The 17,024-nt window shown below is 41.0% G+C and overlaps 1 protein-coding gene across 2 annotated transcripts; it reads left to right on the forward strand.

Moving 5' to 3' along the window:
- Window positions 1-2,127: 2,127 nt before the first annotated feature.
- cops5 (COP9 signalosome subunit 5) lies at window positions 2,128-15,983 on the forward strand. 2 transcript variants are annotated; one of them, XM_062980316.1, is made up of 8 exons: window positions 2,128-2,419; window positions 6,912-7,146; window positions 7,874-8,002; window positions 8,857-8,922; window positions 9,852-9,937; window positions 13,023-13,134; window positions 13,759-13,907; window positions 15,595-15,983. In XM_062980316.1, exons 1-8 carry the CDS (start codon window positions 2,250-2,252, stop codon window positions 15,677-15,679), a joined length of 1,032 nt encoding a protein of 343 aa, XP_062836386.1. In that variant the 5' UTR covers window positions 2,128-2,249; the 3' UTR covers window positions 15,680-15,983. The 2 variants fall into 2 exon arrangements, with proteins under 2 accessions (XP_062836386.1, XP_062836387.1); XM_062980317.1 differs by lacking the exon at window positions 2,128-2,419 and adding an exon at window positions 6,104-6,251.
- The last annotated feature ends 1,041 nt before the right edge of the window (window positions 15,984-17,024 follow it).

Here is a 17,024-nt window from a genome sequence, read left to right on the forward strand (position 1 = left end):
CTCAACTGTCTTCTAACACCTAGCACTGGCTTCTGCACTCTAACAGACTTAAGCCTCAACTGACTTCTGTCATCCTTTTAAAACTGAACATTCTAAACAGTCACTGAACCAGTTACATAGTCTGCAGCCACTCCCAATGAAGACAGGAGTCCCCTTGGTGAAGAGGGCACGGTTGGAAAGACACCAAAAGTTGAATCTTCAAACTGCAGAAGCTGTTTATTGCAGGCCAAGCAATAATGACAAATCACATATACCATGCAATCCAAAGGTTTTGTCGCAACCCAAACTGATTGCAATGGCTTTTTATCACTGTTCCAGAAAGTTACAAGCATGTCTTTCAAAGATCAAACATCCCATTGGTCTGAAATTAAGTCACAAGCATTTTAACTAACATACATTTCTATTGGCTTCTCTGTTCTAACAAGCAAAAAGCAACACGTGATTCTTTAGACACGTGATTCTTTCAAGTCTCTGCCCCCGAGTATGGCATCTGGGGGCGGGCTTATCTATTTGCATGTATCACTTCAAGCACATCAAAAATTTAGGGAATACTTGCTAGATTCATCCTTGAGAACACAGAGAATAATCACCTTCCTATGGTAGTCTTTTTCCTAAGCATCAGCAGTTTTTGGCCAACAGAGCCTCTAGCAAATTAGGACTTATGGGACTTGCAATCATTAGAAAATGTCATTTAAAATCACATCCCTCACACCACTGCTTCAAGTATATGGAGCTAAAGAAATGGCAAACTAAGTAAGACATAAGTAAAGGTAAAGGTTTCCCCCAACGTTGGTCGTATCCTATTCAAGGGGGTTGGTGCTCATCTCCATTTCGAAGCCGGCGTTGTCTGTAGACACTTCCAAGGTCACGTGGCCAGTATGACTGCATGGAGTGCCATTTCCTTCCCGCCGGAGCAGTACCTATTGATCTACTCACATTTGCATGTTTTCGAACTGCTAGGTTGGCAGAAGCTGGGGCTAACAGCGGGCGCTCACCCCGCCAATCTTTTGGTCAGCAAGTTCAACAGCTCAGCGGTTTAACCCACTGCACCACCGTGGGCTCCAAGTTAGACATACACTTCTGGAAATAAACTGACATATAAAACAAAACATCAAATAGAGGAGGCTTGAGAAGGTTGCTATCTCCAACTGCAACTGGATTATATGTAGTCAGTGCTGACTCATATAAATCAGTTAAACTGGATTATGGGTCTACACCAGGCATGGGCCAATTTGGGCCCTCCAGGTATTTTGGACTCCCCGGCTGCTAGGAATGGTGGGAGTTGGAGTCCAAAACACCTGGAAGGCCCAAGTTGGCCTATGCTATGTCTACACTGACTAAATAATGCAGTTTCAAACTGCAATGTAGATGAGACGTTAATAACTTCTTCGGGGTTGTTGTATGTCTTTCGGGCTGTGTGGCCATGTTCCAGAAGTATTCTCTCCTGACGTTTCGCCCACATCTATGGCGGCATCCTCAGAGGTTGTGAGGTATGGATAAACTAGGCAAGGAAAGGAAAAAATACATATCTGTGGAGAGTCCAGGGTGTGGCAACAGTCCTTTGTCACTAGGAAGCCAGCATTAATGTTTCAGTTAATCATCCTAATTAGCATTGGAAAGGTTTTGTCTCTTGCCTGGGGGGCATCCTTTGTTCAGTCATTAGCCGTCCTTGGGGTTCCTCTGCCCTCTGCACAGGTCATGATGCAAAATAGTAACTAGATACTAGAAGCTGGACTCTCCGCAGATATATATATTTTTTCCTTTCCTTGCCTAGTTTATCCATACCTCACAACCTCTGAGGATGCCTGCCATAGATGTGGGCGAAACGTCAGGAGAGAATACTTCTGGAACATGGCCACACAGCCCGAAAGACAACCCTGTGATCCCGGCCATGAAAGCCTTCGACAACACAATAACTTCTTCCTTAGTCCAAGCTTCTAAAGACAAAGCCTGTGCCTTCGGAAGGCCTTGCGGCATGACGCACCTCCTCCACCGACAGCGCCTGCGCTTTAACGAGAGACGGAAATGACGCAAAAAAAGGTTGGGAAGACATAAGCCGATCCCAGGCGGGAGGGTCGCGCTAATGCTGACCGCTAGGGGGCGCGCGAACTAGGGGCGTGGCGGCGCGGACGGAACCACTCGCGAAGAGCGACACCCACCGGCTTCCGTAACACTTGGCTGGCGGAAAACAGGCCGGCAGGCAGGCTCGGTCAGGCTGCCTGCCTGTCAGCGGAGAGCGGGCCTCCGAGATGGCGGCGGCAGCAGCAGCGGCGGCGGGGCCCTCGGGCAGCAGCGGGATGGCCCAGAAGACCTGGGAGCTGGCGAACAACATGCAGGAGGCGCAGAGCATCGACGAGATCTACAAGTACGACCGCAAGCAGCAGCAGGAGATCCTGGCCGCCAAGCCCTGGACCAAGGAGTGAGTGGCCTGGCCCAAGAGGGCATCCGCACTGTGGGATTCACGCAGTTCTCAGGGCTATGGCACCCTGGGAGTTGTAGTTTGGGTAGGCAATAGAGCAGGTATGGGCCAACTTGGGCCCTCCAGGTGTGTTGGACTTCAACTCCCGCCATTCCTAACAGCCTCAGGCCCTTTCCTTTCCCCCCTCAGCCGCTTAAGCTGTTAGGAATGGCGGGAGTTGAAGTCCAACACACCTGGAGGGCCCAAGTTGGCCCATGCCTGCTGTACAGTATAAAATGTGCCCATAGACTCTGAGCAAATAATAAGTAGGCCTTTGGAGGGATCTGTTATATTTGAGAGGCAGGTGTAAGTTGACAGTTTGCATACTAACAAGGAGAAGAGAGTCATGGAATTAAAAAATGAACTAATGGGTTCTCAGCTATGCAACTTTAACTCCCCATGTTGTTCTCTATGTAGCATGAGCCCTCCTTTTGCAATTTGCTGTTCTGAAAACGAAACGGGCCCTTCAACATCCAAAGCCTAGTCCGGGCTCTTGGTATATTTCGAATAGCCTACTGCCACGCGCTCAATGTGGGGTTGCCTTTGAAAACGGTATTGTCAGACTTTCATGGCCAGAATCACTGGGTTGCTGTGAGTCTTTCGGGCTGTATGGCCATGTTCCAGAAGCTTTCTCTCGTAACGTTTCATTCCCCAAAACATCAAGAGAGCTTCCGAAACATGGCCATACAGCCTGAAAGACTCACATCAACTTTTGAAGACTGGAAGCTTCAAGTAGTCTTTGACTTGGATGGCAGCCAGGTTTCTAACTAGAGCGGGGTTCAGGGAGCACACAACCCCCCTGTTACGTCAGCTCCACTGGCTGCCAGTCTGCTACCAGGCACAATTCAAAGTGCTGGCTTTCGCCTATAAAGCCCTAAATGGTTCCAGCCCAGCTTATCTCTCCAAACGCATCTCCCTGTATGAACCAACTCAGAGATTAAAATCCACTGGGGAGGTCCTGCTCTCGATCCCGCCTCCTTCGCAGGCGCAATTGTTGAAAACCAGAGACAGGAACTTCTCAGTGGTGGCCCCTTGGCTATGGAACTCCCTCAGCAAAATCAGAGCAGCCCCCTCCCTCCTGACCTTCAGGAAGAAAGTAAAAACCTGATTATGGAACTAAGCTTCTGGCTAGCAAGTTAGTGCAATGTGAATATATGGAACTGTGAAATGACCAGTGGCCTTAGATTTGACTCTGGATGATGTGATTTTAACAATTGTTTTTAATACTGCTGCTGATTTTTTTTTAATGTATATGTTTGTTTTTACAGTATGTATGTATGTATGTTCATGCCAACAAATTGCTGCCTTTTTGTAAGGCCGCTCAGAGTCCCCCTCTTGGGTTGAGAAGGTCGGGATATAAATTGAGTAAATAAATAATAATAAATAAACTATCCCTAGATGCAAAAATTGTTAAAATCAGCCTGCCATACCTTATCATGAGAATGCGTCACTCATTGGAAAACACAATAACACTTGGTAAGGTCAAAAGCAGCAGGGAAAAAAGAAGACCACATTGCAGATAGAATCATAGAGTTGGAAGAGACCTCGTGGGCCATCCAGTTAAACCCCCTATCAAGACGCAGAAAAATCGCATTCAAAGCACCCCCGACAGATGACCATCCAGCCTCTGTTTAAAAGCCTCCAGTGAAGGCTTTTAATTCCTTTTTAACCACTCCTTCGGGGAGTTCCTTCGGGGGGAGAGAGGGCGGTCTATAAATAAAGTGAATATTATTATTATTATTATTATTAATATGGAAGGAGCCTCCATCACACTCCAGGGCAGAGAGTTCCACTGCCGAACAGCTCTCACAGTGAGGAAGTTCTTCCTAATGTTCAGGTGGACTCTCCTTTCTTGTAGTTTGAAGCCATTGTTCCGCATTCTAATCTCCAGGGCAGCAGAAAACAAGCTTGCTCCCTCCTCCCTATGATGAATAGACTCAATCAAGAAGCCACATCTTGAGTCTGCAAGACCTAAGCAGAGCAGCTGATGAGAGGGGGGCTGTCTTAGAGGTTTCTCACTCATAGGGTTGCCATAACTTGGTTGACTAGGTGGCAGCTAACATGGGACAGACAGGTCCTAAATGCCTTAAGGTCACCAGATCCCATTTGATCTTGGAAGCTTAGCAGGCTCAACCCTCATTAGTACTTGGATGGGAAACCACCAACGAATCTTAATTGGTGTGGGCAACAATTCAGAAGAAGGAACGGACAAAACCACCAAGTATTTCTTACTTAAGAAAGACTATGAAATTCATGAAGTTGCCATAAGTTAGCTTGCAGCGTGAAGGCACATATACACAGTGAGAAAGTATGAATCACAGAATTGGATGTTCACTTAGAATAAACATTGATAATTGAGGAAATGCCTTAAAATCCTGCTTATTTTTGCTTACTTTAATAGCTTATAACCCATAGTTGAGAGTGATGTTTGTAGAAGGTCCATGTTTTGCAGACTTACAACAGAGTTGGAAGGACATAAAGCTATATAATGCTATTTCCAGCAAAGATAACATTGGCAGTAAAGTCTTATTTTAGTCATTAGATAGATATTCCTGATTTCAGTTATATCAGCCTTTCCCCTCACCCTCTTCTTTCTGGTATCGTCTCCCTTTATTTTTAATAACTTGATATTTTGATGGGAGGAGAGAGAAAGAGACAAATTGGAAGGTCTGCTGATTGTGTATATATTGTTTTGTGGAAGTATTGCTTGTATGTAGTTTTAACTTTTTTTTACAAACTTTGTTATATATCTCACATAGTGCCTCATAGAATCATAGAATCATAGAATAGTAGAGTTGGAAGAGACCTCATGGGCCATCTAGTCCAACCCCCCACTAAGAAGCAGGAAATCGCATTCAAAGCACCCCCGACAGATGGCCATCCAGCCTCTGCTTAAAAGCCTCCAAAGAAGGAGCCTCCACCACAGTCCGGGGGAGAGAGTTCCACTGCCGAACAGCCCTCACTGTGAGGAAGTTCTTCCTAATGTTCAGGTGGAATCTCCTTTCCTGTAGTTTGAAGCCATTGTTCCGTGTCCTAGTCTGCAGGGCAGCAGAAAATAAGCTTGCTCCCTCCTGCCTATGACTTCCCCTCACATATTTGTACATGGCTATCATGTCTCCTCTCAGCCTTCTCTTCTGCAGGCTAAACATGCCCAGCTCTTTAAGCCTCTCCTCATAGGGCTTGTTCTCCAGACCCTTAATCATTTTAGTCGCCCTCCTCTGGACGCTTTCCAGCTTGTCAACATCTCCCTTCATCTGCGGTGCCCAAAATTGGACACAGTATTCCAGGTGTGGTCTGACCAAGGCAGAATAGAGGGGGAGCATGACTTCCCTGGATCTAAACGCTATTCTCCTATTGATGCAGGCCAGAATCCCATTGGCTTTTGCCAATGGGATTGCCGCATCACATTGTAGGCTCATGTTTAACTTGTTGTCCACGAGGACTCCCAAGGTCTTTTTCGCACACACTGCTGTCAAGCCAGGCGTCCCCCATTCTGTATCTTTGATTTCCATTTTTTTCTGCCAAAGTGAAGTATCTTGCATTTGTCCCTGTTGAACTTCATTTTGTTAGTTTCGGCCCATCTCTCTAGTCTGTCAAGATCGTTTTGAATTCTGCTCCTGTCTTCTGGAGTGTTAGCTATCCCTCCGAGTTTGGTGTCATCTGCAAACTTGATGATCGTGCTTCTAACCCTTCGTCTAAGTCGTTAATAAAGATGTTGAACAGAACCGGGCCCAGGACGGAGCCCTGCGGCACTCCACTTGTCACTTCTTTCCATGATGAAGACGACGCATTGGTGAGCACCCTTTGGGTTCGTTCGCTTAGCCAATTACAGATCCACCTAACCGTAGTTTTGTCTAGCCCACATTTTCCTAGTTTGTTTGCCAGAAGGTCGTGGGGGACTTTGTCGAAGGCCTTACTGAAATCCAGGTAGGCTACATCCACGGCATTCCCTGTATCGACCCAACTCGTAACTCTATCGAAAAAAGAGATCAGATTAGTCTGGCATGACTTGTTTTTGGTAAATCCGTGTTGACTATTAGCAATGACCGCATTTGTTTCTAAGTGTTTGCAGACCACTTCCTTAATGATCTTTTCCAGAATCTTGCCTGGTATTGATGTGAGGCTGACCGGACGGTAATTGTTTGGGTCGTTCTTTTTTCCCTTCTTGAAGATAGGGACCACATTCGCCCTCCTCCAATCTGCTGGGACTTCTCCCGTTCTCCAAGAACTCTCGAAGATGATTGCCAGTGGTTCTGAAATAACTTCCGCTAGTTCCTTCAATACTCCATCTTGCCTGGATTGAATTTCAGTTTATTGGTCCTAATTCTCAGTGTGACCATTTCAGCCATTAATAATTCCTTATATGTTAATTGAATTGCTCTTTCTTTCTTTTCCTGTTGTAATAGTTTTCTTGCAGTTCTTTTAAACATATATTTGTTTTTTTTCTTTACAGCCACCACTATTTCAAGTACTGCAAAATTTCTGCTCTGGCCCTTCTGAAGATGGTCATGCATGCTAGGTCCGGAGGCAATTTGGAAGTGATGGGCTTAATGCTTGGAAAAGTGGATGGTGAAACAATGATTATCATGGATAGCTTTGCTTTGCCAGTGGAAGGTACAGAAACACGAGTCAACGCTCAAGCTGCTGCATATGAATATATGGCTGCATATATAGAAAATGCAAAACAGGTAAAAAGAGAAGAGCAATCTTCTTTTGGCAAATGTAACAAAGGGAAATGGTTTTTAAATTACATTAGAATTCAGGGTGGGCTCTGCTTGTAACTTTTGAACATCTAGTGTTGGCTTGAACCTTATCTGATATCATTAATATCACAATTCTAAATCTACGTAAGAATGGGTTGAGATAAGTTGTTTCCTAATTTTCTCTGGAAGGTGTCTGCGTTTGACAGGCTCCTAATGATCTCAGATTAACTACATATATGGCAAAATAATATGAATTTCACCTAAGCCTTGATTCTTAGATTTATCTCCTCCCACTCCTCAGCTTTTAAATATTCTGTATGAAGAGTGCTCCACACCAATTTAAAAGACCAGAAGGTCCCAGATTTGCTTCTTGTTCTGTCTCATTCTGTTTTGGAGATCCATACATATTTTGTTTACCTGGGATATTTTCTGTCAGCTCCCAGTATGATCAGAGATTTTTATACCAGCTCCCCAAATCAGTTTATTTTGACCCATTATAAAATTGGAAAGAACAGGAATGAAACTGAGGTTTCTCAATCAGCTCTTCGGTTGTTTGTCTGATCTGATACTTTTTATGTCAGTTGTTTTATTTTGAAATAAAACCTGCAGTTAACTAATTGTCCAAAAGAGGGCAGTGATCATGTGGATTATGCATCTTTTTAACAACCTGCCTCCCCCCCCCCCCTTTCTCTATGAAAAAAACTTTGTTTAGGTTGGCCGCCTTGAAAATGCAATTGGGTGGTATCACAGCCACCCTGGCTATGGCTGTTGGCTTTCAGGAATTGATGTCAGCACTCAGATGCTTAACCAACAATTTCAAGAACCATTTGTGGCTGTTGTTGTAAGTGTTTTTGAATTAAACCTAAATAGAGTGATGGTAAATACATATTTAGCTGTGAACATAGTGCATTTCCTCTTACTGGATTTTTGTCTAAGTAGGAAAATCCCATTAAAACATCGTAGGTAAAGGGTTTTCTCCTGACATTAAGTCTAGTTGTGTCCGACTCTGGTGGTTGGTGCTCATCTCAATTACTAAGCCAAAGTGCCGGCGTTGTCCATAGACACCTACAAGGCCATGTGGCTGGCATGACTGCATGGAGCGCCATTACCTTCCCGCCAGAGGAAGGTAATGTTTTTGAACTGCTAGGTTGGCAGAAGCTGGTGCTCACAGCGGGAGCTCACCCTGCTCCCCGGATTTGAATGTTAACCTTTCAGTCAGCAAGTTCAACAGCTCAGTGGTTTAACCTGCAGTGCCACTGGGATCCCTATCTTAATGCTGGCTTTTTTTCAGAAAACTACTTTTAAAGTTTGTTTCTTTTGCACAGTACAGCCAGCCTTCCACATTCGCTAGGGGCAGGGGCAAAGAACTCCCATGAAAGTGAAGGACTGTGAAGAACTGTAAAATTGCTATCTGGGAATTTCTACATCCACCAGCCAGATTCTATGGCCAACTTCTGCTGGGAGTTGGTTCTTCACTTTCACAGGGATTCTATGCCCCTAACCCTACAGAGCCCAAGGGATGTATATAAAGGCAGTACAAAGTCCAGTTTGCTTGCGTTTCAGGAGAGCTACGTCTCCCATAGCATGTTTACGTCTCCCATAGCATTCTAGCCTAAAATTGCCCACCAAAACCTTTGACTTAGTTCTAATTATCGGTCTGTAGAAGATAATGTGATTTTAAAATATATTTTACAGATTGACCCAACAAGGACAATATCTGCAGGAAAGGTGAATCTTGGCGCTTTTAGGACCTATCCTAAGGTAAATGTAATTACATAACCAAATGGATAATTGTGTAAGATTGTCACAAAATAGAATGACATCTCACTAGCAGACATTATAAGTGGAACAATGATATGCACCATACTAAAGATGTAGTTATTGTTAAAACTTGCTATTGTATTTACATTTTACCTTTAGCCTTAAATGAATTATAGTGAAAATCATGTAGAAATTATTTGTGGCTCCTAATCAAAAGAGAGGATCATGTTTTTTCCCTCAAAAATGGATACATTTGTGCGTAAGTGCCTGCTACATTCAATCAGTAGCGTAGATGAAAAGCATCACTATCATTTTCTCAGAAGTTTATTAGGAGACCTTCTGTTTAACACTTTGTAAGAAATAATTGTGCCCGGAAGTCTTTAGTTAAGCACTGCATTTCACACCTGCATATTTTATTTTAGTATTAAAATGTACCTATTTTACTTTAGAGAAAGGAATATTGTATTCTCTTTTCATCAAAGTATCTAAAGTACTATTTTTCATACAGTTAATTTTAAATCATTAGAGCATATTTATATTTTAATTGTTTAAAAAGTTTGGATAGAAAAATCCAAGATTTCGTTCTTGGAGTGGAAAGATAGACATAGGTTACTGGAACACCTACCATATGCATTTAGCCAACTGTGTGATACAAATGTTGAACACAAAATGCCACAAAGCAGCACTCCTTTATTTGAAGACTTATGGTATTTCAGAAAGTGTGGTTCAAACAATGTTGACATAATGAAAGTGTATCTCCATGAGCAATAAAGTGGAAACTTTTATGTTGATGTCAATTTTTAAATCAAAATAATGAAACTTCTCATAAACTTTTAACTCTCCATCTAAAGTTGAAGTGATCCTTGTTCAAAATGAAGGTGGCATTTGAAGAGTTCCTGCTTTATAACTTCCATTTCTTTATCCTTTAGGGCTACAAGCCTCCTGATGAGGGGCCTTCTGAATATCAGACTATCCCACTTAATAAAATAGAAGACTTTGGAGTGCACTGTAAACAGTAAGGAATTACTTCCAAAACCAGACATTTTTAACTTAAAAAGAAAGATACAGAGTTATATCTAGATACACACTGCAGAAAAGGGAAGGTTCTTCCTTTCTCTGCTAATCCCCTTGAAAATGCTAGCTCAGATATGAGAATGCGGTAGTCTATGGTCACCTGGGCTGAGCAGAGATTGCAAAAAATCAAGCAATTATATCTTCTGCTCCATTAATATAGATAAATGTCTCTGTTTTGCCTAACCTTGTGTAGTTCCTTTCTTTCGGCCTTAATCCACAATATCACATTCCCCCACTCTACAGGAATTTCCTAATCTCATTAATAAAGAGATTGCAAGCTGCACTGTGACAAAAAAAATCCTTTTGGATTTTTCTAAGGTTATTGGGGCCACAGTAGCACAGTGGGTTAAACCGCTGAGCTGTGGAACTTGCTGACCAAAAGGTTCGTGGTTCGAATCTGCGGAGCGGGGAGAGCTATCATAGCCCCAGCTTCTGTCAACCTAGAAGTTCAAAAACATGCAAATGTAAGTTGATCAATAGGTACTGCTCCAGCAGGAAGGTAACGGCACTCCATGCAGTCATGCTGGCCACATGACCTCAGAGCTGTCTACAGACAACACCAGCTCTTTGGCTTAGAAATGCAGATGAACACCACCCCCCAGAGTCAGACTGGGCAAGACTTAATGTCAAGGGGAAACCTTTACCTTTACTAAGGTGGTTGGCCTTTTGTGGATGAGCATGGTTCTCATTTTGTCATATTTTAAAATGCCTAAGTATCATTTTAAGTATGCAAAACACACACACACACACCACCTTTATAATTTCTCAGCTTTGGCATAGATGTCTATTTGTCACATTCTATTTTTTATATCTTGAAATGTGTTTCTATCTTTTTTGTGGTATTTACTATATGACTCATTTTATAAGACACTAGCTGTGCCCGGCCACGCGTTGCTGTGGCGAAGTCTGGTGGTATGGGAAATAAAGTATTGAGGAATTGGTGGTAGTTAAGGTCAAGGGTAAAGATTTTCCCCAGACATTTAAGTCCAGTCGTGTCTGACTATGGGGGTTGGTGCTCATCTCCATTTCTAAGCCGAAGAGCCGGCGTTGTCCATAGACTCCTCCAAGGTCATGTGGGATGACTACATGGAGCGCCGTTACCTTCCCGCCGGAGCAGTACCTATTGATGCACTCACATTTACATGTTTTCAAACTTCTGGGTTGACAGAAGCTGGAGCTAACAGTGGGGGCTCTCTCCGCTCCCCCAATTCAAACCTGCGGCCTTTCAGTCCAGAAGTTCAGTAGCTCAGCGCTTTAACACGCTGCGCCATCAGGGGATATTATTTCCTAAAGGCTGTGAATATACAATATTTCTGATTGGTTTTTTTTTGTTTGTTGGAGGCAAGTATGAATGCTGCAATTAGGAAAAATGATTAGGATGTAATGGCCTTGCAGCTTTAAAGCCTGGCTGTTTCCTCCCTGAGTGAATTTTTTGTTGGGAGGTGTTAGCTGGCCCTGATTGTTTCCTGTCTGGAATTCCCTTGTTTTCAGAGTGGTGTTGTTTGCGATATTTTATGTGCTTCTACTGTCTGTGGCCCTGAGAAAACAGAGGATTTGCCAGACTTTGAGGATGGGAATACTTTGTTGGGAGGTGTTAGCTGGCCCTGATTGTTTCCTGTGTGGAATTCCCCTGTTTATTTACTGTCTTGGTTTTAGAGATTATATTGTTCTGCATTATTGTATCCCAGTAATTATTTCATATTAAAGAAGAATCTCATTTATCCAACATTCGCTTATACAATGTTCTGGATTATCCAACGCAGTCTGCCTTTTCATAATCAATGTTTTTGTAGTAGTGTTTTAAATTCATTGTGATATTTTAGCGGTAAATTTGTAAATACAGTACAGTAGAGTCTCACTTATCCAACATAAACGGGCCGGCAGAATGTTGGATAAGCGAATATGTTGGATAATAAGGAGGGATTAAGGATAAGCCTATTAAACATCAAATTAAGTTATGATTTCACAAATTAAGGACCAAAACATCATGTTAGACAACAAATTTGAAAGAAAAAGTCGTTCAATACACAGTAATTCTGTGTAGAAATTACTGGATTTATGAATTTAGCACCAAAATATCACGATATATTTAAAGCAATGACTACAAAAATGCTTTGGATAATCCAGAACGTTGGATAAGCGAGTGTTGGATAAGTGAGACTCTACTGTAAATACTACATAGCATTACTGCGCATGGAAGTACTTTTTCTGTCAAATTTGTTGTATAATATGATGTTTTGGTGCTTAATTTGTATAACGATTACCTAATTTGATGTTTAATTGGCTTTTCCTGAATCCCTTCTTATTATCCAACATATTCACTTATCCTGCCGGCCTGTTTACGTTGGATAAGTGAGACTCTACTGTATATTTCTAATCTTATATTATCTGCTCAGAACTGGATTATCTGAGGCCCCTTCTTCACAGCTGTATAAAATGCACACTGAAGTGGATTATATGGTAGTGTGGAGTCAAGATAATCCAGTGCAAAGCAGATAATATAAGATTCTAAATGGGTTATATAGCTGTGTGGAAGGGCCTTGAGTCTACACTGCCATATAATCCAGTGCAAATTAGATAATCTGTGGAAGAAGCCTAAGTGAGGCCTAAATCTGCCTGTCCCCTCACTGAAACCTGGCTGTCCCTTGGCTGGTTGCTAGGCAACCAAGTGGGCAGAGATTAGCCCTCTAAACTGGCAGCAATTGGATAAAAAAAATTATTGCTCTCCCTCTAATTAGGACTTTATTTTTCTTTTCTTTTTGTTGTATCAACCTTGAGGCGTGGATGATGGGTTGTGTTGTCAAATTTTGAGGTTGGGGGGCCTGTACTTATGTTGTTTTGTGAATTGCTGTGATGCCATCACTCTTTTATATATATAGATGTTGATAGGGCAGTAAAATTGGTATACTAAGTATTTGTCAATATAGAAGAGTTTTGTGCATGTTATATATATGTGTGTGTGTGTATAAGTTTCATTTAGAACCTCACTTGGAAAGTTTTTCATAATGTTTTTTCTTACGAAATAGGTATTACGCTTTAGAAGTCTCCTATTTTAAATCTTCTTTGGATCGCAAATTACTTGAGCTTCTGTGGAATAAATATTGGGTGAACACTCTTAGTTCTTCTAGTTTGCTTACAGTAAGTATTGTTTATTTATTTATATTTTATATTTATAACCCCAGTCTTCAGCCACAAAGGCTCTCACAGCAGCTTTATGGGTTTTACTAAATTAAGGGTGGGAAAGCTCTTTAAGCCAGAGAGCCAAATTCAATTTCAAAAACATCATTGGAAGCAGTATTTCAATAGTAGATAAGGATTTTTATTTCCTCCAGTTTCCTGTTTTGTTCCCAGTGCCATCATTCACACAGATCCAGAAGGTTTGGGAACTACTCTTAATATATCATAAGGGAATCACAAAAATAAGTAATCTATCCCTTCCTCTGAAAGGAAGCATTTGCTAGTTCTCAGTTCTTTCTATTTCTGGGTCCAATCCAGTGTATTGACTATCTTGCAGATTTTTTAATGCAGTATTAAATGCCTACAGATATACATTTTGACTGTTAAACATATTATTTTCACCTTTCTGTGTTTAAGATAGAAGTTCCAAGTCCCATTATTTTTAGAAATTGAAATTCCATGTGATCATTACCTTTACAATATAAAGACATCTGAAAACAGTTTAAGGTTAGCAATGTGGGAAGATGTACTGTATAGCACAATTTTTGAGAGATCTATAAGTGTTAAATATTTCTGTAATTGCAGAATGCGGACTACACCACTGGACAAGTATTTGATCTTTCTGAAAAATTAGAGCAATCAGAAGCTCAACTAGGCAGAGGAAGCTTCATGTTGGGTTTAGAGTCCCATGACAGGAAATCAGAGGACAAGCTAGCCAAAGCAACAAGGGACAGGTAAGATAATCTCCAATCTAGAATTTCATTTAGAATTCTGTAATGTAATCTCTGTCTTAAAATTATATATAAGTTTTATGTCCTGCTGCCATCTTTGGGGATGAATGGGAAAGTGGAAATGAACGACTTAACTGGGTTCTTGGGTTTTCTTTTTTAATTTTTCAAATTCCTAATCTGGCTGTAATCAGCTCCTAATCATTTCCCTCTCCTATGTCGTTTCATATTATATTATCATCTGGGCTACAGAGATAACATCACCAAAATGGCATAATATTTTAATGCAGTGTACTCTATGTGTGTTGACATTGACTTTTTCCCCCCTAGTTGCCATTTCTCATGTTTCAAGGAGTATTTTTCAAAACAGTGGTTCTCAACCTGGGGTCCCCAGATGTTTTTGGCCTACAACTCCCAGAAATCCCAGCCATTTTACCAGCTGTTAGAATTTCTGGGAGTTGTAGGCCAAAAACATCTGGGGACCTCAGGTTGAGAACCACTGTTCTAAAGGATCCTTCAGATATCTGAATAAAGGATTACCACTAAAAGTAGAAAATGTTATTATATCTCATATATGGAATACATATGGGTATCCCAAATTTTATAAATTATGATGTGTAATAATTAGAAACCGGTTGGCTAGATGATGAGGTGCTAGGAATAACATAGTTTTATAGTTTTATTTCCAATAGAACTTTAAAAAACCAGATTCTAACTCTTACATAATGTTGTTTTAATGGTTACTACCTACCCTACTTATATATGTTTATCATTCAGTTTTCCATCAAGTCTATATAGATATATATTCAGCAATCTGAGGGGTTGGTATTTTGTCCTGTCTAGCAGTAGCTTTCCAAAGTTTCAGATCTATGAATTCCAACGCTGCCTGGAGATAATAGGGAATAAATCAGGATTTTTTTGTATGCAGCTCAGGGCCCTTCCACACAGCCATATAATCCATAATAACAGAGCAGATAAGCCAAATGTCTGCTTTGAGATGGATTATCTGAGTCCACACTGCCATATAATCCAGTTCAATGTGGATTTTATACAGCTGTGTGGAAGGGGCCTCATGTATTCTTGTTGAGCTAAGGCCCTTACAGACAATTGTCTGTGTTTACAAGCACAAAGTAGAGGTAAAATGTGCAGGGATTTTAAAAAATCTAACGTTTTACCAGTTTTGTACATATGTGCTGTTCAGAAATAAGAATTTTTAAAAATGGGAGTACAGGTTCCTACCCTGAGGAGTTAACAGTCTTATGAGTTGACTTATGAAAGATGATAGACGAGAGGAGTGAAACAAAGGCAGAATAAATGAAAGTGTAGCAGACTGGGAAAAAGTATGTTCTTTCAGTTACATGGATGTATAGGATTATAGAAGTAGAAAAAGAATGCCTAGGTTACACTTTACTGATCTAGGGCAGTCAATAAAAAGTCTTACCAAATGTAAATTATACTATCATGGCCACAGTTTCTGCAGCTTAGATACAAAGTGTATTTGAGTTTACCTTTTAAAGCAAACGGCTTTTGGTAGTCAAGTGAATTGTTGTGCCTATTTGTTTTCAAAACGGGGCAGTTATTATCATTCATAGGGTTATGGTAACCGTGAGCACTTTATGATTTGAATCACTACAATGCAGTCACAGAATGGAATATAGCCAACTTCTAATTTATGCTTTTATTTTTCCCTCAGTTGCAAGACCACCATAGAAGCAATACATGGACTGATGTCTCAGGTTATTAAGGACAAACTTTTTAATCAAATTAATATTGCTTGAAGTATATCACCAACTGATATGTATCTCAACCTGGAGAAAGACATACCTCCTTGGACTTGTTCAGTTTGTAACTGAAGCCAGAATGGAAATCTTCAGTTAATTTGTAGTACTTTAAATCATCTCTGCCACCACTTTGCCCAGTTTTAAGAATACCGCTCCAAAATTTATTGTGGCTCTGTTCTTTACCATAAAGTTTTGGTCATTGCTTCAAAAGAACAGTAAATGTGACTGTTTCTGGATGATGGAAGCTTAGAATTTACTTCTTTGTTATCTCTTTGTCTGCAATAAAGTTGTCTTAAAAATAGCCAGCTGCTTTTTTCATTTTGCTTTGTTTATTTTTATCTTTAAATTTCATCATTCATTCTTATTCCTCTCTGCAGAACCCTTGAGCCAGAAATCGTAAATTGTTACTCAATTAGACCTACCAGATTTAGTTCTCCAAATACAGACAGCACTGTATAGTATCTCTTCTGTAATGCATAATGTGCTCTTCTGTACCAAGTCCAGGAGCTTTAGTAGTTCTTTGCCTAAGACACAGATTTCTCTAATCTACACATAAAAACACAGATAAGTCTGTCGTATTTTTAGTTATGGTCTTCTTCACAAGCCACTTTGGTTGTATTATCCTGACTTCTTAGGTCAATATTTTCCATGACAACACAATATCTGCGAAGGTTCAACGCATGCTACTTTAAAAGAAAAAGCTCTGGCAAAGGATTGTCCAAGGCAATCCATTCCAGTGTAAAACTGTTCTTACCATCAGGGGTGCCTAATGATTACTTGGGATCTCCTTTATTGTAATTTGAATCTGTCGATTCAGATGCTACCCTTAGGAGCAGCAGAAACTAGGTATACCTTGTCTTTCATGGCATAGTCCTAAAATCATTTGAAAATACCTACTACATCAGCTTAGTCTTGTCCCTCAACTAATTAGACAATCTATGTATTACTGTGGCTTTCACCATTTAATGCTGATTCAATGCCATCAATGCCTCAACTAGCATGTGTCAGTTGCTGCTCCATCAGACTTAGACCAAGATTCTACATGGCTGTAAATAATGTGAAGACTTCTGCAAGCAGAATTCCACTACAGCTCCCTTGTTATTAGTCCTAGGAATCATAATTTTGCTGTGGCCATTTTTGGAGCAGCAAGAAGGGTGAGAGACGCATTTGGTTATGTTCTTTTAGCCTAATTCAGGACACCTTCCACCAGACTAGAGAAGATAGGCAGATGCTTCTCTGATCCCATCCATTTGAATTGGAATGGACTTTGGCAGTGACATGGTGTCTGGGGGTTGGGAACTTTAGTCCTTGTGAAAAGAGGAAAGGGATATCATCCTCTGCA

Source organism: Anolis carolinensis, chromosome 4 (genome assembly GCF_035594765.1).
Source record: "Anolis carolinensis isolate JA03-04 chromosome 4, rAnoCar3.1.pri, whole genome shotgun sequence".
Taxonomy (NCBI): Eukaryota; Metazoa; Chordata; class Lepidosauria; order Squamata; family Dactyloidae; genus Anolis; species Anolis carolinensis.